General features: G+C 40.3%; 1 protein-coding gene across 7 annotated transcripts in view; it reads right to left on the bottom strand.

Annotated features, from left to right (window-relative positions):
* The window catches only part of LOC120515588 (FH1/FH2 domain-containing protein 3-like), a 674,713-nt gene that overhangs the window by 602,294 nt on the left and 50,078 nt on the right, over positions 1-22,341 (bottom strand). For all 7 annotated transcript variants that reach the window (XM_039736692.1, XM_039736693.1, XM_039736696.1 and 4 more), the window contains exon 2: positions 13,621-13,727. In XM_039736692.1, coding sequence (XP_039592626.1) covers positions 13,621-13,727 — 107 coding nt within the window. The remainder of the gene's footprint in view (positions 1-13,620; positions 13,728-22,341) is intronic.

Here is a 22,341-nt window from a genome sequence, read left to right as displayed (position 1 = left end):
ATACAGCCTAATTTATTTATCACTTTCACATGTAATCCTGCTTAGCCAGAAATTCTACACACACACTGCGTCTTTCAAGAAGTATTTATTTCTTCTTGATTTCTGAATTCCTTTATCACCGTTTTCCATTCCTATTCTTACACCGCCGGCGTCAGCTAGTACATATATATATATATATATATATATATATATATATATATATATAGTCACGCATGTGTGGCAGACGGTTGCCCTCCAGGCTTACCTGAAGTAAGTAATACCACCCAAGGACAAGCCTAGAGAAAATGCCCCTTGAGGGCACCCAATCAAAAGTAGCCCAGCCACTTCCAGTCTGCAGCATATAAAAGAAGGGAGGCCTCAGAGGATGGAGTTGCATTTTTGGTGTGGACCTGGCTTGAGATTCTTGAAGCTCATTTCTGTTGCATATTATCCATCCTGACAATATGACTATCTACTTACAAGCTGCACAGTGAATTGCTAATTTTTTGTTATTTTCTGTTTGATTTTTGAAATAAAAACAGAAATATAAAGAGAATTTGTTGCCCTCTGACAGGCCAAGCATGCTTTCGGCCTGTAATTATTTCTTCATAACGCCACTATATTTCTATATATAAATTTTACCTGCCAAATACTACAAAGAGTACACAACACGTGTTTTGCCCTAATTGGGGCTCATCGGGTGTGTGCACATTTGCTTTGCCTTGCAGAGATCGAACCACGGATGTCAGCGCCTAAGGTGTTGCACCACAGCAGCTGGTTGACTTACTTCACAGGGTCTAGATAGAAATTACGGTGAAACAAGTGTCGTATACTCTTTGTATTGTTTGGCAGGCACTATATAACATACCTATGATCTGCTTCTGGTAACTGAGAGGGCATGGTGGATGGTTGCTGACTGGCCGACAAACTGCAACCCAAATAATCAGATTGTCATCAGACACATATTCATAAGTCAGGATAAGTGACTGTGTGTCACTCTGTGTCTCTGTCCAGTTGCTATGTCTCTGTCATTCCAAAACAAGGTGCATCTTAAACATTTTTAGTAATAAAATGCATTGCATTTGTCTTTCCAATAGATGGCACATCACAGACATCAACACTGCTTTATGAATTCCATCCCCTTGTGTGCCCATGAAGTACAGATTGCGTTGAAGCAATAAAGGATCTTGTGAAGTCCTGATCATGTCAAAAGCAATAAGGGGAGTCCCAGTGAAGTACAGACTGCATTGAAGCAATAAGGGTCCCCATGGAGTCCCGGTCAAACTGAAAGCAATAAGTGGGGGTTGGGGGGGGTTACATTGTGAAGTCTTGATCACTTGGAAATAATGAGTGGAGGTTCCTTTGAAGTACAGATCGTCTCTAAGGCTTAAGGGATCACGTGAAATGCCAATCACGTCAAAGCAATAAAGGTGGGAGGTTCCCATATGAAGTCTCAATCGTGTTGATTCAATGGGGGGGAATCCCCCATGAACTCCAACGGTGTTGAAACATGTAGTTTTATTTCAAGTCTACAAAACAGATGTTGTTCTACAACTGCATAAGAGAGTGTCGAGAGAAGTTGGGTTTAAATGGGAATACAGCTGACATTTCCTTCTAGTATAGAAAATCACAAAATGCTAGTACTGTACCGTTTTAAAATGAGGGATTTTCTCAACTTTTCCAGGACCAGTGCATCACACAACCCTACTGCAGGCATCTAGTTAGAGTTGAAGATACAGGGCTGAGATTCATCATTGACCTTCACGTGGGACAATTGTCTCATCTATCGACGATTTACTGTATATGAAAGCCACACTTTTTCATAGTTTAAGCAGCCAAGAAGTTGTCAAAGTGTGACATTCACAGGAGGCTGCTGGAAATCACTGAACAACCAAAACCAGCTCAGCTCACATGTGATACATTGAGACTAACAATGAAATTTCACAACTAATCACAATTAAAAAATATAATCGCTTGACAGATGCCAATATATAGTACCTTACGTTTGTGGGATGATCTCTGGCTCACCAGCCCTAAAATAGAAATAGCAGGCTCACAAAATGGATGGCTGGATGCACGGAGTGTGTGTGTGTGTTTTCTGCAATGAACTGCTGCATTGACCGGAGATGATTCCAACGTTTCTTCCAATGCTCCTCCACCTCCTAACACTCTAAGAACAAAAGCAGGCCCTGAAAATTCAGGGATGGCCAAAAATCGTGCACCAGTTGTCTCCAAAACACCTAAAAAAATGTTAAAGACACTGAGGGCCTGGATTTGGGCTTGTCTTCCTACAAATCTTCAGAGCTGCTGCCAGTGAAGAAGTGTGACTGATGTACGATGAGCCGCTGAGCTGCAGCAGGCCTGTCGTGTCACGGTCTCTGCACAGTAAAATTGCCAGTCTGTGATGAACTCTGCAAAGCGATAAATGAACACTTGCAAGTGTCTACACGGCTCCGATGGAACCATATAAATACCACGAGCGCTGGCACATTCTTTGGCCGCACCTTGAAGTGCTTCCAAAGTGCCGTCTGTTGCAGGCCGGGAGCCCCCAACTGCTCTCAAAAGCTTCTATTAGCAAGTTACGGCAAGCGGCGGATTGTTCTCAAGTGTCTTTGTTGGACCTCCTGCAAAGCCAGCAGTAATTTGTAAAAGTATATAGCCTTTCAAAAGAGCTTCAGGGGAGGGAAAAAAACAAAAAAGAGAAAGACTGGCTCTTCAAGGGGCCTCAGATATTGTTGCCATGGAAAAGCACTGGCAATGTCCTCAGTGGGGGCAATACAAAGGCCCTGGGAAGAACATTTTCAAGGACTCTCTAAAGACGGGTTGATGTGCTTGTAACCAGTGAGCTCCACTGAGGCGCCTCTGTATTGCGTTGTTAATTAAAGACGCAAAGAGATTAGCCGTGTTGATCATTTGTATCATTTACTTGGAAGATTCAACAAAATGAAATAAGCCTCCCTTATTGAAAAATCCATCCAAAAAAAAAAAAAAACGGCAATGGATGACTAGCAATAGATCTTTATCCAGGTCAGGGAAGTGGAGAGCTTCAGAACAAACTCAAGATGAGATGCCAGCCCATTACAGGACACACGTCCACAAAAAGGGCTGGTTTAGCCACAATCAACACAAACAACTCAGGGTGTGGGAGGAAAAGCTACCATGGGCACAGGGAGGGCACACGAGCTGCTGCTGGACTTCGAACCTGGGGCTGTGAGGTACAAGTGCTGCTGTGTTTAGGCACGTGTTTCAAAATTATAGAGGCCAGCCATACTGAGGCACACTGTTGGTCATGTGGAACATTTCTTATTTCAAAACACCATGGACCTCCACAAATTTGTATTCTACAGCAATGTTAACCATTGGGCCTCCTCTTTCTTCTTCACCATTGTTAGCAAGCTAGGCATTTCTGTATAGTGCCTTCCATCTCTCTCTATATTATTTATATATATACGAGTATATATATATATATATATATATATATATATATATATATACACACACACATACATACATACACATACACACTAGCTGTCCCCCGTGGCTCCGCCCATGTAGTAGTGAAACTGGACAAACTTTACAAACAATAAAAAAAAAATTTAAAATGTAACTCTGGCCAAGCAGAAGGTAGGTACACTTCAACGTCAAACATTGGCACTGTATCTAATCGTGTTCATCTCTGACAGGAGGGGAGAAAAGCAGGTACCCTTTAAAATACACGTAGCTCTGATCTCTATCTCAAAAACATCAAAAGTTTCTCCTTAACAATCTCTAGATGATAATGTCTGCTGAACAAACAGGTATCGCTAGCTAAGCGGAGGCAAGGTATGGTCCAACATGTGTCGAGAGGTAAAGCGACTCGAATGGAGGCTGGCGCATGAGTGAGGAGGGCCCCGCCTACATCCCCCTCAGCATCTCTCTCAGATTCGTGCAAATAAATCAGTACTGCAAGGGAACTATGATAGCATGATGAGAGAAGTCATAAAATTAAACAGAATGCTCAAGCAAATTATAGAAACAAAACCTGATTTAAATCCGTTAAAAAGTTCTCAGGTAAAAATTGGACAGACAGGCAGACAGACGTTGAATTTATATATATATACACATACTGTATTTGTTATGTTGCAGTTTCCTATAGTGCCTTTCCCATCACTATTTATTGTCCATTTTACATTAATTATACAGTGCCTTTTGCATCCATTTATCTATCTATACTATATGAAATACAGTATCTTAGTCTTTATAGAGGATCTCAGATTTTTATCCATATATCATTCCTAGATGTTCGTGTAGTGCCCATCTATTTTACGCAATGGCTATCTTGTCTATTTTACTTTTTATTTCACGTGATGCCCATTAATCTCAATCACCCTTTCTGTTTATCTTTGGTACTTTCAAATATATAGCAGTTTATTTTCTATGCTGCCACTGGTCTATGATTCTTGGTGTTTAAGTTACATAGTGTCATGCCAACATATTCAGTGTATCAATAACATAGGGTCTTTCAAATATATAACTGTACTTTATATGGTGCCTTTCTTCTATGTTAACCTTTATTTTGTATAGTGCTTTTCAAATATTTCACATTTACATTTATTTGCTTACGTTTTTATCCAATGCAACTTACAAGGAAGATCAATGTAATCAAGTAACAGTCTGGGGACTGCTTTGAAAAAGTATAAATGGACATGTTACAAAAGGTGTTCACAAATGAAGGGCTATGAAGCCACTATAACAAAAAACATGAACAATTAGCAATATCACAGACATCCAATTTGTAGTTGTTTTTTTTTTGTTTTTTCTGTCCACCCTGGCCATCGGACCTTACTCTTATTCTATGTTAATTAATGTTGACTTATGTTTATTTTTTATTGTGTCTTCTATTTTTCTATTCATTTTGTAAAGCACTTTGAGCTACATTTTTTTTGTATGAATATGTGCTATATAAATAAATGTTGATTGATTGATTGATTGATCCACAAGACAGAAAATGCACACATGGAGTAACATTCAGGTGCATTTGAGGACCGTAGTCCTGAATGGGCTGAGCTCAGTAGGTTGGTTCTAATACTTTGTCTATTCATTTTAGGGCAATGGGGATGAAAGGCTAGCAAACCGGTACAGGGTAAAAGGCTGAAAACAGACCTGGGCAGGATTCTAGTGCATCAAAGAGACCACTCTCTCTCTCACACACACCATATTCACATACTGTGACAATTTGCAAGTGACAACACTGCCTAAATAAATAAATCCCTTTTGTAATTCCTTCTGTGCTTGAGCATGACTGGCTGTAGTAATTTTGAAATGGGACTTGCAAGGCTGTTCATTTATGACAAGGCAAACTTTACCACAGCTATGGACCATTATGCATATCAGGTGAATGTGGCACACTGGTGGTAAATTATAGGGTGACCAGATTTTCAAAGTCCATAACTGAGACACTTGGGTAGCAGGTATGTACATGCATAAAGCCCATCCATGTTTGTTCAATGACTCCTATATCTCATCACTGTCAATATCATCAAGGCAGTGCTGTCTGTTTCTGTCTATGTATTAGTCGCCTTCCCGATGCTGTTCAAATTTAACACAAGTTCACAACAAGCTGTCTCCATTTGAGCTTGAGACCACGTTCTTATATTGGTATACTAAAAGGGAGTTTTTTGCCCTTGGAGTTTCGTAAATATTGTGTATTTTAAACGTATTGTTAGGATGTTTATGTCAGTAGAGTAATGTTTTATTAGATGGGAAGCCTGTTCAAACTGGGATATTTTGATATTCATCAATTATTTATCTGGAAGCATTGCCTGAAATTGGGATTGTCGCTATCATTGCCATGTCTGGTCCTTCTAATAAATTATAGTGTTAGTGAAATAGTGAATCACTATAAACTTTAAATAACGGAGCTATAAAGTTGTTTTATTGTAAATTAAGTACGAAGTAAATGTTTATTCGCTCTGTGCACATCGGCTTACACGCCACAGGGTACTTCATTTATATCTAGCTAACCTTTTGTTTTCCGTGCTTATATTTTATCCTTTTACGGATAGGAAAATCATTGGACATACCTGTTACAACCTAAAGCATCCGGAGGACTGAGGCGCTGCTGCTCGGCTTTTATTCTGTTTGCACTCAAGCCCTGTGAGGACGTCATAAAGCAGAACAACCAGCTGAAGCAGAGCTTTCCCAGCGCGCGCGCCCGCCCGCCCATCTCGACTTTCGAACAAATTCCAGCGCGCGCGCGCGATCAATCAGCCAGTGACAGCGACTTCCTATACTCGCGCCGCACTTTGCGGATATCGGAGATGAAAAATGAATAAATGTACGAAAACCCTTAATTGGTGTATCCGCTATCCATGTAAAAATTAACAGTAAACCAATTCGTAGTTGAAGTCGCACTGAACGTTTCTCCGTACTAATATAGACGAGCTTGCTAACTCGCCAATGTTTTTCAATTTAAGATTTTGAAATTTGCGATCTGTTTTAGATATCTCGATGAACATTGAACCATCATGACAAACTTCCTTGAAGAGTAAGTGTGGCACATTTATTATTATTGTTATTTATTTATTATTTATTAATAGGCCGAGTTGTTTCATGCGGACAAACAGATTGGGGGCTATGGAAGCAGGTGTTTTGCTCCTTATATACGAACGCTGCTAAACACATTCATTAGCAAATTGACAAAACAGCAGGGGGTTTCAATCGCTTATTAAACACTTTGAAGGAATCGACAGGTCGGATGGAGGTGGGCAGCTTATTCCATCAGTCCATTTAACCCATTCTTCAGTTATAGTCTTTATCATATACAGTCTCATTCCGATGTATGCAGCGACTTTCATCCATCATATAGTGACTTTTATATTTTTAGCTGTTATCATTACTTCTTTATATAGTGCCTTTCAAATATTTTAATCCATGTATCAGTCTTAGTCTTTATTTTACAGTCTCATGTCAATTTACATAAAGCTTTTCCTTTATCCATGCATTATATGGTGCCTTCTCATATTTTTGTCCATATATCTTTCTTAGCAGTTATGTTACAGTGTCAAACCTGTTTATACAGCATCTTTATCTATCAAATAGTACCTTTTAAATCTGTCTGCATTATATAATGCCTTATCTACTGTATCTTTGTCTTTAGTTAGATAGATAGGCAGATATCTACATGTTAAAGGCACTAACCGACAGATATAGATAGCTAAATGTGAAAGGCACTATATAAAAGATAGATATAAAAAGCATTATATGATAGATAGACAGACAGACGATAGATGTGAAAGACACTGTATAACCAATAGACTGATATAGACAGATAGATAGATAGATTATAGTGACAGGAGGAACTATATTAGACAAAGATAGATAGATAGATACTATATAACCAATAGATTGATAGATAGATGTGAAAGGCATTATATACAGTAATGGATAGATATTAGAAGTGTCTTGACACACTCTTGCTGAATAATGTATTTTGTAAAGTGCCTTTCAAATATTTTAACCAACTACAGTATATTCTATTTTACTCAGTCTCATTCCAATTAATTGAAAGCTGTTCATCTATCATATGGTGCCTTTCACGTCTATCTAACATTTGTAATGCCTTTTACCTATTTGTCTTGGTCTTTTTATGGTACCTTTCAAACATTTTTATCTATATGTCAGTCTTTGTTTTACACAGTCCCACTCCATATGGTGTAGTGGTTAGGGCTCTGGACCTCAACCTCTGAGGTGGTGGGTTCAGGTTACCCTACTGACACTGTGTGACCACAAGCAAGTTACTTCACCAGCCTGTGTACCAATTGGAAAAGCAAAAGAAATAAAGTGAATTGTATCTGAAATGTTGTACTTTATTTTGGATAAAAGCGTCAGCCAAATATGTAAATGAAATGTCCAGAGCACCTTTCATCTAGCTGATATAGTGCCTTTCACTTTCCTGTAACTTATTATGTACTGAATGATTTTTTAAAAATTAGTTATGCTAGTTTAAACTGCACTCCTATGTCTTTCATACACCACCTTGTAATGGTGTTCTCTTTGGTTAAACATACAGTATATAAAATAAAAGCTGATCAGCAAGTTTATTAGATTTCGTTTATTTTCAATCAGAAAAGATGGCCAGTGGACCGTTTCAACGTGGCTGAATGATTTCTCAATTTCCAGTGAATAATAAAACCGTCCATTTTCCATGCCTGCTGTTTCAACTTTCCCACACCAGCGCTCTGCACATCCACAGTGTTCACTTCTCATGATCTTGTGGATTTCCTCCACCCCAAGTCCAAACAGATGCTGTTTGGTTGCTTGATCATTTTAAACTTCACCAGTGTCGCTCAGTGTGACTGCCTGGTTGGCATTACTCCATCAGCCCCTCTCACTATCCCGGTACTGGGAAAAAAAAAAAAAGGCAGTTGAGAAAGCTGGAAGGATGACAGGAGGTTACAGACTCATGGAGAGTGAAAACTGAATCCCAGAAAATGGCTCCTGTGTAAGACAACTAGGCGGATGGAGCAAATGTCACATTCAAAAGGACAATAAAAAAACAGGACAAAAGTGATGAGAGGCTGAATGTCTCCGTGTAAATATTAGACGGCTTTTTATTCTTCCATTTATTGAAGTTCAGCTGTGAGATTACTCTCAAGGGAAGATGGGCCGTCTATCAGAAAGCCTGTGGGCAATGAAGGAATTGCGACTTTGTATTGTTATTTAAGTCAGTCAGCTGCAAGGCCAGTTTAGCACAGTTCCAAATAACATCAGCCTGTCATTCAATGGCGGGGCTGACAGTATTTGCTGGAAATGAATACCGAGTCCCACGGGCTACTAGGTGGAACAATACGGACATTATGAAGGCACTTTGGAGCACTGAGACGTGCATTCTGGCTGCAAACGCATTCTCAGCGTCTGTGTATATCACCTTGGATGAAAGGGCAGGGGGGGGCTCACCATTACTCTTTTCCTTGAACCACAGATTTCCTCTGCCTGAACTCAAAGTTTGATCCTCTACAGATGATCAATTTTAAAGTAGGATCTGTTTAGCATGTGTGTATGTCTAAAATGTATTTATGTTAGGTGGAAGGGCATTTCTTTTCTTCCGGCCTAACAATACTGTGAAAAAGTATTTGCCCCTTCCTGATTTCCTCTATTCTTACTCATTCATAAAGCTTGATTGTTTCTGATCTCCAAGCATATTTACTTGAGAACAAATCACTGTTCAACAGTGAGGGGTGCCAGTGAACTAATAATATTAGCACCTGGGTGGAAAAAACATATTACATTATTTATATTGTAAATATGCACACAAGCTGTGCTACCTGTCTAAAATGGGTTTAAATCAACGTAGACCTTAGCGTTAAGTTGTGCACTGCACCAGGCAATGCATATGTCTTTGTTATGTGCCATTTGGTATGGGATTCAAAGTGGTGCTAATGTTTGTGATGCGCCATCCGTTGGAATTGACAAACGCAGTGCATTTTACTACTAAAAATATTTGGCAACTGCCATCTTTTGGAATGAGAAAGACATTTCAATTTGGCAGACACTTATCCTTTTATTAAGGTTGGATATATATATATATACATATATATATATATGAATCTAAGAAGCCTGCCCTGTCCTTAAAAACGTTATTGACATTTGTTTTTATGTGTTAACTGAACACAAGAAAATGAATGGGTTAGAAGTCCTTGGAAAAAGGAAGCCCACCCTATCCTTAAAAATGTTAATATATAATAAAAACCTGACAGACTGTAAAATATTACTGCACTATTTATGTTTTAGAATTTTTGTAATGGTTTAGCATTTCATAGGGTTTAGTGGTTAAGGAACCACAAGTTTTCTCTAATAAGGGACTCAGGATGTGACCCTGGGCAAGCCAGTTCACCTGCCATTGTGCCAGTTCTAAAAGCCATATGCAAACAATTTCACTACAGATATCCACTGGAATGGCCTTTTCCACACAAAGGCACTATATATATACATTTAGGTTTGCTGCTTCGTAATGCACTATCATACCAAAAGAATGAAAATAGGAGTAGAAACAAAAGTAGTTTCAACAAGGCTCTTTTCATATATAATAACGTTGCTACGGAGGTTATGGTTTTCATTAGCGGGTATTCTTGCTCCACATATTCCCACAGGGTCCTTCCAAGGTTGGCAATCAGTTTAATCTGGCAGAGTCAAACTACAAAGGTAAACCGTTTCATGCAGATTTTAAATGAACAGGCTGCATTGATTTTAGTCATGTTTCTCGCTGTTAGAGCTTATAAAAGTGGAGGGGGCGGGCATTAAAAATAGTTTTGTGATTTCCAAAGCTGTGAACCACATGAATCACATACCTACAGGACGCAGTGGGTTGAGTTTCCATACGGCACTTTAAAATAGATTTAGCACTGAGACCACCTGAAGAGCTCTGCCTTGGCTGCAGCGTATGCCAGTCCCTTACCACCTGTGCGGAGTGAGGAATTTCAGCTCATTTGAGAGTGAAAGCCCCAAAAGTGGAACGAAAACAATGCGTTACACAAATCCACACGGCTTGGCTTTAATTTCATGTGACGCGCAGGGCCTAGCCTTGTCTGACTAGTAAAGTCACAGGAATGACAGTCGTCTTCGTACTGCTTGAATAGGTCGACATCCATTGTCCATAACTGTGCTGCCACATTTTCCAGCATCTACTGTGAAATTGCAAGCAGCCAAAGTGCTAAATACCAACAGTTTGGTCTTTGAGTATAACACCAGCCCCTAAGCTTCACAGGGTGGGTGGCGCTAGACATTTGAACGGAAAGTGGAGCACGTCCTTTGAAAACCTCAAGAAGATTCAAGAAACATGGCAGAGACATTTAAAGTATAAACAGGAGCTAGACACAACCATGATGCTGAAGTCGATTGCAGAAAGTGACAGTGACAGTTCATGAATCAGATATACTGTATGTGAATCATGTAACTCATTTGCAAGTCAAATGAACAAGACTCGTGTGACTCGTTCTCGTGTAATGATTTGTCCACAGGTCAAATTAAGCAGAATCATGCGACTCATTCGCGAATCAAATGAAGGAGAATCATATGACTCGTTTGCTAGACAAACAAACAAGAATCATGTGACTCTTTTACAAGTCCAATTTACGACAATCATGCGACTCATTTGCCAGACAAATAAATAAGAATCGTGTGACTCGTTCTCGTGTAATGATTTGTCCACAGGTCAAATGAAGGAGAATCATGCGACTCATTTGCAAATCAAATGAAGGAGAATCATATGACTCATTTGCCAGACAAACAAACAAGAATCATGTGACTCGTTTACAAGTCCAATTTATGACAATAATGCGATTCATTTGCCAGACAAATGATCAAGAATCATGTGACTCATTCTTGGGTAATGATTCGTTCATGAATCAAATGAACAAGAATGGTGTGACTTATTCAAAAATCAAATGAACAAGAATATTGTGACTTATTTGTGAGTGAAATGAATGAGAATATTGTGACTTATTTGTGAGTGAAATGAAGGAGAATATTGTGACTCATTCGCAAGACAAATGAACAAGAATTGTATAACTTGTTCACAAGTCAAATGAACGAAAATCGTGTGACTTATTCTCAGGTAATAATTCTAAACAAATCAGAGAATCATGTGACTTGTTCACGAATCAAATGGACGAGAATTGTGTGACTCATTCATGAATTAAATAAATGAGAATATTGTGACTCATCATATAACCAATAATCATGTGACTCATTTGACAAAAAGACAAATGAACAAGAACCATGTGAGTCATTCTTGGGTAATGATTCATTCATGAATCAAATGAACAAGAATCGTGTGACTCGTTCACAAATTAAATTGAATGAGAATCACGTGACTTGTTCCTGAATCAAATGAACAAGAATACTATGACTTATTTGTGAGTCAAATGAATGACAATACTGTGACTCGTTTGAGAGACAAATGAAAAATTGTGTGACTCGTTCTCGGGTAATGATGGTAAACAAGTCAAATGAACGAGAATCATGTGACTCGTTCACAAATCAAATGTACGAGAATTGCGTGACTCATTCATGAATTAAATAAATGAGAGTATCGTGACTCATTGGCAAGACAAATTAACAACAGTTATGAGTCGTGTGACTCGTTCTCAGGTAATGATTTGTACACAGATCAAATAAACGTAAACCATATGACTTCTTCACGACTCAGATGAATGAGAATCATGAAACTCGTTTGCAAGTCAAATGAACTAGAATCGTGTGACTCATTCCTAAGTAAAGATCTGTACACAGATCAAATGAATGAGAATTGTGATACTTGATTACAAGTCAAATGAACTAGAATCGTGTGACTCATTCTCAGGTAATGAGTCATACACAAATTAAATGAACAAAAATCATGAGACTCTTCCACGGTTACTGATTTGTTCCTAAATCAAATGAATGAGAATCGTGTAACTCGTTCTTGGGTAATGATTAAGTTGGAACTTGGAAGAATCAGTGAATTATATATCCTCTGTGCATCCAATGAGCTGTAAAACGTGTATATTACAGTAAAGCTGAAAGTAAATAATTATTATAAATTAGAGTAATTGTTACAAGACTCAGTTTTTTATGACTAATTTGTTGAACATATAAAGGAACATAAACATATTAGTTTATTATTATGTTTGAATATTCTATTTAAAACAATCTCAACAACAAATAGCACAAAACAAAACAATACATTTTAATGAGGTGTTGCTACTGTTTTGTCCTTGTATAAAGAATGAGAGACTGATCAGTGACAGAGCTGTTGTAGTTGAAGTTTGAAAGAATCCTGAATCAGATGAGCAATGCTTTAAAAATCGAAATGAAATGGGCCGACGGCATCACACATGCACTTTAGCACCCCTGTTGAACTCTACTGAGTCAGTTCATCTGTTAGTGAATCGATTCCCATGATTCACTCAAAACAGTCATAAAAAAAAGAATGAACCATTCACAAATTGACCGCCACTATCATTACGAACATCATTACTTTACTTTAATTCTCATGGTAAAAGATGATATAATGATTTCATATTCTGAGTCCTGATTTCTAGTATGTTGATTTTATTAATAGTTTACCGCGCTGTAATTTTGCTTCAGAAGGCATCCCATGTTGCTAGGCACTATAAGACAGAGGGTAAGGACACTTTAAGAAACATGCCTTTGCAATATGGGGGAGTGGTGGCGATTAGCAATATTTAGATGAAAAAATATGCAGACACAGAAATGTGAAGAATAAACACAGACTGGGCCAGGGTTTGAACCCCAGTTCATAAATTGCCTCAGTGCCACCCTACTAAATGAACAGCATTTCAGAATGGCACAACTATGGGACACACCACGGACACTGCTAGACGGCCAGTGCTACCCGTGGCCACCTTCTTCTTGCATTTTAGAGCAGTTTCCCCAGCACTACCGACCCCTTCTAGACATCCCATCCTTCCACCTGTGGGAACTCAGATCTGTTCCACATCTTCCTCTAACACATGATAATAAGGAACTCTTCACTCAATAAGTGCTACCCAACGGGTAAAAACTCCAATTTGTGTAAATCTTTGCTTTACACACAGCACCATAAATGTCTCCTCCATACTTTCAAACTGCTGAGTTTAAAGTTCAATGTATATATCTTACCCTGCGTCTTCCTGAAATCCTTCCAGTTCATCCTTCTGCTCAGCCAGTGTTGACTCCAAATCCAAATAGGTTCCATTGTGAGAAAGCTGCAGGGTGCAGTCATCAAGCTGTAATCAGAGAAAGAATTAGAATTAGGACTACCATGGAAACATAAAAGAAGAACCAATGTGTTGGACATTAGCTGCCAGCGTTCGCCCAGTCTGCTTCTTCAGTGCAAGGCACCATATCACACAGCATCTTAGGAGACTGAAGGGCGATGCAGCACAAGATGAAGCAAAGCATGCAATGGCTGAACAAATATTCAGATGCTGTAACAGGTATGTGCCATGTGGGTCACAGTGTGGTCCATTCCTGGACTTTAATGTACCGCCTTGAATTAATCAGACGCTAGGAGATAAAAGGGGTCAGTTGGTCTGATGAGCCAAAGAAGTGTGCCAATGGAGCAGGAGGCTCCAACCACTGTCTGCTAAGAATGATATATGGATAAAAAATATATAAGAGATACTATGCAAAGTTCTGTACATACATATTATATATATATATATATATATATATATAGTGAGTGAAAATTATGTTAAAATTTGAATGGCGGAAACAATTTATTCACAAAACATATTTCATATGTGCAAGATGATTTACTGGAATATCTCAACCTGTTCGTTATCACGTTCAAACCACAAAAAACAATGAGCAACAGCACTATTTAAAGCCCGGACACACATTTCGGGGGGAATAGATGATACCACAGTCCATATTTGGTCCTTCAGGTCATTGATATCACGAACTTTCCTGCTACACACACACTCCTTCCCTACACCCCATAACCAGAAATCACAGGGTGTCAAATCAGGGGAGTGTGGAGGCCATGACAATGGTCTACCACAACCTATCTATCGACCTGGAAAGGTGTGGTCGGTTGAGATAAAAATAGTCCATTAGTGTTAACAGAATTTTGACTCCCCCTGTATACACACATACTGTAATATATTGTCACATATGTAACCCTGTGGAGTGTCTCACAGGTTTGGATCCAGGGTCTTACAGAGGGAAGAAAAGTAGTGAAACACCATCCTAAAAGTGGCTTCTGTTCTCCCTGGAAGTGAGGAGAAGCTCCTGGAAGACGAGTTGCCATCACTTCCAGTGGAAGAGACCTACGTCAAGCCCCACCCCTTCCGGTTTGCCCGATACTTAAAGGCCTGCACCACCGGAAGTCATCATTCACAACTGAACCTGTTTTAGAAGAGGGCAGAGCTCTGATCCTAAAACATACTCTTAGAACAGTCTCTGGAGCAGAGATTTGTGATTTTGTTTTATTTTTTCAATCCCGGATATTAACTCATTGAGGGCTGAATATTTTTTGCAGACAACTCCATTTTCTGAAAAGCACACAAAGCAAATGTTTCACATGTAAATCAACATAAGGTCTGTTGCTGTGGCTGCTGTTGCCTCCTGTTGAGTGTCCCTGGTGGTTGTGTAGGGGCAGCACGATGGCCGGTAGGAATGTGTGGCGGGCTGGCTGGCTGGCCTGTCTTTGCGTGGCTGTGATACACAATCTGTTTTGTACCTCTTGCCATCATAAGTGGTGGTCTTCCTAGGCGAACGTTGCTGTTGGCACATCGGCTACACAAGCGTGTTTAGCACCACGATCAGCTAGGGACCGACCAGCTGAAGCTGGTACCTCACTTTCGTTTCCAATCTCCATCTTCAGATCATTTGCATCAAAATTGGAGTACAGCAAGTCAGAGTCCAATTTGGCGATAATATGCAAAACGTCGTCCACGGACTATTTTGCTTTGTGCATTTGCTTTGGTCTCTTGTCAGATGTCAATGCCATTTTAGAGGAAGATTGTTTGTTCTTCGCTACTTACACATGCGCGGGGAATCGAGGTCCAATCAACAAAGCTAACTTTCCTTCTAGCAAAGAGAGTTGAACTAAAACATAATGGCGAGTTTTGTCATCGTTTACGGCTGATTACTGTTCTCTACCCCTGAATTTCGACTAAAGTGAACATCAGCCCTGAAAGAGTTAAAAGGGGGTAGGGGGACCCAATGGAGATCCCTTTGTCTTGTACCTTTTAAAAACATATATACATAAAGATATAAAATAATGCACCTTAATGAAAGGATGTGTGTCTGTTGCTATGTCTCTTTCCTTCCAACAGATGGCACATCTCAAACATTCATAGTAATAAACTGCATTACATTTGTCATTCCAACAGGGGGCACATCATAAACATTAACACTGCTTTTACAAATCCCAAAACAAATAGCATATAACTACAAAAAAACTACAAAAAGGACATAGCAGCACTAGAAATCGTCCAGAGAAGAGCAACTAGACCGATTTCAGGGCTGTAGGGGATGAATTGTGAAGAAAGGTTTAAAAGAGCTGAGCCTTTACAGTTTAAGAAAAAGAAGATTAAGAGGTGACATGATTGAAGTGTTTAAAATTATGACAGGAATTAGACCAGTGGATCGAGACTGTTACTTTAAAATGAGTTCTGTAAATACATGGGGACGCAGTTGGAAACTTGTTAAGGGAGAATTTTGCACAAACATTTGTAAGTGTTTCTTTGCACAGAGAATAAGATACATGGGATAAGACGGATAGAAAGATAGGAAGTGTGGATGTGGCCTGTGGTGGTCTTGTGCCCACTGCTGGCTTTAGACCCGACTGTGAACCTGATGCTGTCCCTTTTGTTCCAAGGCAGTCTATAGAGTGATGTTGACCTGTTCTGTACGTTGCTTAGAATACCTGTGTCTGCTAATTAAATGAATATAAAATGGAAATGCTGCTGCCTGGACTGGCTAATTGAATTTTAAAAATATGTATAAATTAAAATATGCTAATAAAAAATACTAATGCAACGGTGAGCACAAATCAGGGTACTTAACAGCATTAGGCGATTGGCAGGGTGCAATCTTTGACTGAGTGCCAGGCCGTCTTAGGGCACACTCATTTAAACGCTGTCACACATGTGCGCATGGGAAGCAGCTAAAGGGCTTGTGTGAAGGCAGTTTGGAGGCATGCCGGGGTGTGGCAGAGTGCACGGACTCTTTTTCTCCCTTGCCTGTAGACCATCCCCGGGGGATTTCACCTGGCTCTCCTGACATCACTTCCGGGACTGAGCCAATGGAAGTCGGCCACACCAGCTCCAGTCCCTCTGATGTCACGTCCGGCTATGAACCAATGGTGGAAGACCACGTGCCAGATCCATATGACCTCACTTCCTGTCTCCCCCTTTAAAACCTGCCCCTTTTCCTTTGTTTCCTCAGTCTTGTTCTGGACTCAGTTGAATGCACTTCAGTGCTGATTGTTTTAATAAAACGACCTTTTGCAGCCAGGATACTACATTATACGGGTGGCTGCCCCAACTCTTTATCTGTCCATGTCTCGTTCTTGTGACAACGCACAGGGGCTAATCTGGAACTGTCAATTAACCAAATGTTGACATCTGGGGGATGCTAGAAGAAAACCCAGTGCAAGGGGAAATTGGGCAAATCCCACAGACAGTAACAGAACAATGGATCAGATGAGACACTCTGCCACCGTGTCACCTGATTGCATAAAAACAGGTAAACAATACAGGAATATACTATATGTTCATATGTAAAGTGAATTACATTATCATGCGTGAAGCATTATGAGCCCTTGAAATCAGCAATGGTTACTTTACAAGTTCACGCCTACTACAAGTATGTACAGTATATGTGTGTGTGTATATATATATATATATATATATATATATATACACATTATTTTTTTTTTTAAATCGGAATTCTTGACTGAGAAAGTTCCTGAGTGGTTCATGTGGTCAAACCCATAAGCAGAGCAGGGCGAGTCGAGTCGCCAGTAGATTGTGGGTTTCGGCTGTGCTGGGTGTCAGCCTCTTCTTGCCAGCTCCTCTGGCCTTGGCGATCCTTCGGGGATTATTAGGAAAGTATGCAGCGCCTGGCTTTGTGATACACAGCACCAGAACTTGAGGCGAGAAAGAGCAACAAAAACATGGAGTGTTGTCCTGAGTGCATGATGGTGCAGTGATGAGGAAAACACAAGCAACAGGCAACCTGGAGAGACATGTCAAAGCTAGAACAGGTGAACACTTCCAAAAACTACAAACGCCCACCTCTTTAACTTGGCATTTTCTTGATCTTGACGAGGAGGAGGAATAGAAATGGATTATTGTCATAAAATGCTGTTTTATAGACTGATCACTAATCCCTGCTTTTGTGTTTTCTATTTTTCTGGCACCGTTTGTCACTGCCAGCTGGCCAAAGTACCCTGTAGACATACATGATGCTGGAAGGTGAAGAAAGCTCAAGAAGAGAATCCTGGTTATGGTGACATATTTATGTACTGTCCCGTGACCTAAGGGGAACTTGTGGCATTGGAACCCACAAAGGTTTCTTTTCTCCAATATCCCACTGACTAAAGTTTTTGATTTCTTCTCTTTCTCGGCCATCAGACGTTTAGCATTAGTTATTAGGTTGGACACTGTGCTTCTCATTCCTACTCATTTATACAACCTGTTAATACAGGAGTCTCAAACTCCAGTCCTGGAGGGCCACAGAGGATGCAGGTTTCCATTCTAACCCTTTTCTTAATGAGTGACCTGTTTTTACTGCTAATTAACTTTGTTTGAACTCATTTTAATTGACTTGCTCTTGAAGACTCATTCAGACCCCTTAATTGTTTTTATTTTCCTTAATTAGCAGCCAAACAATAACAAGATACAAAGTGAGCCAAAACAACTGGTGTCCATCATACAACACCTGAAAATAAAGAAACATGAAGGTCTCAGGAATACTGATCTGCTCAGGTCCACAAAACATTTGACCAGAGCTCTTAGAAAAGAGAAAATCAACAATTTTGGAAATGTCTGCTATTGGACAAAGAGAGCATCAATAAGTCATAAAATTACAGAACGGGTTTAATGAACAACAAGAATCAGAGCCTAATTAGGCAACTGGTTGGAGTGAAATTGGTACGAGTCTGAGGCTCTGACCTAGTTGGTCTTCTGTTGGCACACTCACTTCACATTTCACTTCTGTTTGAATTCCATTTAAGGAAAAAAATGAAGCAACTCAGACGAATAATGAAGAAATTCAGGGGAACAAATCTTAAGAAAATAAGTCCATTAAAATGAAATTAAAAGGAGTTAATTAGCAGAAAAAACTGGTCTCCAATTAAGTAAAGGGTTAAAATGAAAACCTTCAGCTACTATGGCCCTCCAGGACAGGAGTTTGAGACCACTGTGTTAATAAATAATGTTTTTTAGTATTTTACTTTATTTTTCATTATTCTTTTGATTAAGCTATGACTACCCAAAGTACCCATTGTTGTCTAATGAGTTAAAGTATGAATGCAAAAACTTGTGCGTTTTTTCAAACACTGACCCTTTTGTCATTGCTCGCTGTCCTATCCTTATCACCACTCTCTACCAGGTTCTCTGCTCTCATCAGTTTAGAATTTGTTCTTTTTGTGTATGATGGGACTCCATAATTTAAACTATAACATCACGAATATGAAAAGAAACCATAATTATAATAGAGTAATCATTTTCTAACCCTCTTACTCCACACCAGGGAGCCAGCATAGGGTGCGAGACAGGAACAAACCATGGACAGGGAAACAGTCCGTAGCTTCAACTCACCTAACCAGCATGTTTTTGGACAGTGGAAGGTAATCCACACAGACACAAGGCGTACATGCAAAATCAATGCAAGGAGGACCCAGGACGCGTGCCCTTGTCTCCTCACTACCACTGGGCTACTGTGCCACCCTAAAGAATTACCATAACACTATATTTTAATTTGCGTGGGTGTGATTATTGCGTGAAGGTGTGCATTTATGACAAAATCAAAGCATGAATCTGGTACCTAAGTTATAATATTGTTGAGATGTGGTTCTGAGGAGGAAAGCCTGGTTTAACAGAAGTGAGTCATGAACTAAGCAAGGAAAGAGTCTTTATAGTACAATGCAGCCATTTTTTAGGTGCCTTTGCATATAACGCATGAAGCACCTATTTTGATAGTCATGTCTGTCTATCTGTCAACTTGGCCCCCTGTGGACAAATGTTGTTGGAATGTAGCACACTTACTCTTCAAGGACACTTGTCGAGACAGTTCTGTTTTTGTGGAGTTCTCTCAAACCGATTGTGCTGTTCCCAGTCTGGTCTACAGGGGGTACACCAAGCCGACCCAACCTGACACAGACAGACACCAGACACAAGTTTCAGCACAACACACATTTACACTTAGTTTCCCATTGGTTCCCATTTGCACAGCAAAATACTGTACATTTTACAGCACTTTCTTTGCCTTCTTCATGGCTTTCTCCTTCTTTTCTCGATCGCCTGTATTCCTCCTCCAGCAAGCATTATACTCTTCCTCCCAACTCTGGCTCCCGGAGTAGTGGCAGCTGGCTCCTTTTAAGCTGCACTTGGGAGCACTCCAGGTGGTTCGGTATCATGTCCTGGAAGTACTCTCATAATATGGCTCCACAGCCTCCACGACTCCCCCTGGGCACACATGAAACCCAACAGGCCTGCAGTGAGCTCCAACTCCCAGCATGCCCTACGGGAATCCGTGGTGCTACAGCAACCCATTGGGACTGCCCTCTAGCATCCCGGGGGAGATAATGCCCTGAACATATTATTTCCCCCAGTCCTTACACCCAGCTGGCGTACTGCCCGGCTAGGACCCCTGGTCATCTGCAATGCCAGTTTTAAAATTATAAAGTCTCCCATTGAAAAACATTGGTGAATTTAGAAGTTTGTCTGCCTTAAAATGGAGAAATGTTCTGTGCAACTACAAGCGTGGATTGGTTCACTGTTTACCTTGACAGTAGTCACTCCAACTTTGCATATTTTGTAAATTTTCCTCTTTTTTACCTCTGACAGTCGCCACCGATGACAAACAGATCCCCAGTACTGTACAAGTTAACGAAACGCCAGCAGACTGTGAGTGTGTGGGGTAGGAAGCCACTGACGCTGGCTGTTTGTGGTCATGGACTGGCATGTGAGCGGGCATTACTCTACCGGCAAGTCCAGCTTGGCACGCATAGAAACCTCCACGTGTCTTCTTTCTGCTCCTGATAGATAGATAGATAGATAGATAGATAGATAGATAGATAGATAGATAGATAGATAGATAGATAGATAGATAGATAGATAGATAGATTCCTCTTTTTTACCTCTGACAGTCGCCACCGATGACAAACAGATCCCCAGTACTGTACAAGTTAACGAAACGCCAGCAGACTGTGAGTGTGTGGGGTAGGAAGCCACTAAAGCCGCTTTTCCACTGCATAGTACGGCACGACACGGTTCAGTACAGCTCACTTTTGCGGGGCTTTCCACTGGGAACAGTACCTGGTACCTGGTCCTTTTTTTAGTACCACCTCAGCCGAGGTTCCAAGCGTGCCGAACTGTTACCAAAACGTGACGTGTAAACTCTGCTGGTCACTGATTGGCCGGAGAAAATCGTCATTACTGCGTCACTGGCTATTCTTTTCTTTAAAGGTACAGACACGCGGAAGTTTCGAAAGTTCTCCAGCCACTGAGTGTTTGTAAAACCGGGAACAATCACATCCCACCACTCTGAAGCACGGTTAAATGTCCAAACAGATGGTCTGTTGCGGCGACTTTTTTGCAAAATGTGGAAGATCTGTAATATACAGAATCAGCATTTTAATGTTACACTGGCAGTTAAGTTCATTTTATGCTTTGCAACAGTGATAAAAGTTAGCTAGTGATGTGCTTTTTTTAGATGCTTAACCTTGCGCGTCGTCGAGCTAAAGTGTTGTCGTTGTCTGCGTGTTGTTGTAAAAGTTCCACGGTGTCACAGCAGTAGAGGCGGCGCAACTCTAACGACACGTGAATAATCCCGCCCACTCTAAAGCGGTACTAAACTGCAGTCGAAACGCAAACCGAGCCGAACTGAGCCGAACCAAGGTGAGCTGTACTGAACCGTGTCGTGCCGTACTATGCAGTGGAAAAGCGGCTTAACACTGGCTGTTTGTGGTCATGGCCTTACAGGTGAGCGGGCATTACTCTATCGGCAAGTCCAGCTTGGCACGCATAGAAACCCCCACTTGTGTCTTCTTTCTCCTCCTGATGCTTTATGTCATAACAGGTACGCTAAATGACCTTACTAACCACAAAAGTATAAAATACAAGCAAGGAAAACAAAAGGTTATCTAGATATGTATGAAGCACCCTGTGGTGTGTAAGCCGCTGTGCACAGAGCAAATGAACATTGACGCAATATATTTACCATTCACTACCCCAAGCTCACAGATCCATTGCCTGCAGATTACTGCCATTCACTATTTCTCTAGATCAGTCAGATGGCCAGGTGACAGGGACAGCCTCGATTTCAGGCTATGCACCCCAATAAATAAGTGAAGAATATCAAAATGTTTCAACAGGCTGCTAAAGCAGTATATTTAGAACAACACATACAAAGCTCCAAGGGGGACTCCTGTATTGCCAATAATTTGTTTCAACTTGTGAAGTAAAATTCTTGTAATGTGACCACTTACTGTGTAAGGCACTGTATAAAAGAAATGTTAACCGATAAACAATTAGCCCATAACTAGAAAATGTATCAAAATGTGCAAGACTTCCCCGCTGAATCAGGAAGGATACATCAAATAAATAAAAAGAGCCCATCACACACTTCAGTCAAGCTCTATTACATCCCTGGAGGCGACCGTGA

This window comes from Polypterus senegalus, chromosome 15 (genome assembly GCF_016835505.1).
Source record: "Polypterus senegalus isolate Bchr_013 chromosome 15, ASM1683550v1, whole genome shotgun sequence".
NCBI classification, from domain to species: domain Eukaryota; kingdom Metazoa; phylum Chordata; class Cladistia; order Polypteriformes; family Polypteridae; genus Polypterus; species Polypterus senegalus.
The sequence above is the reverse complement of the archived record's forward strand: the minus strand, read 5'-3'. Positions and strand labels throughout refer to the sequence as shown.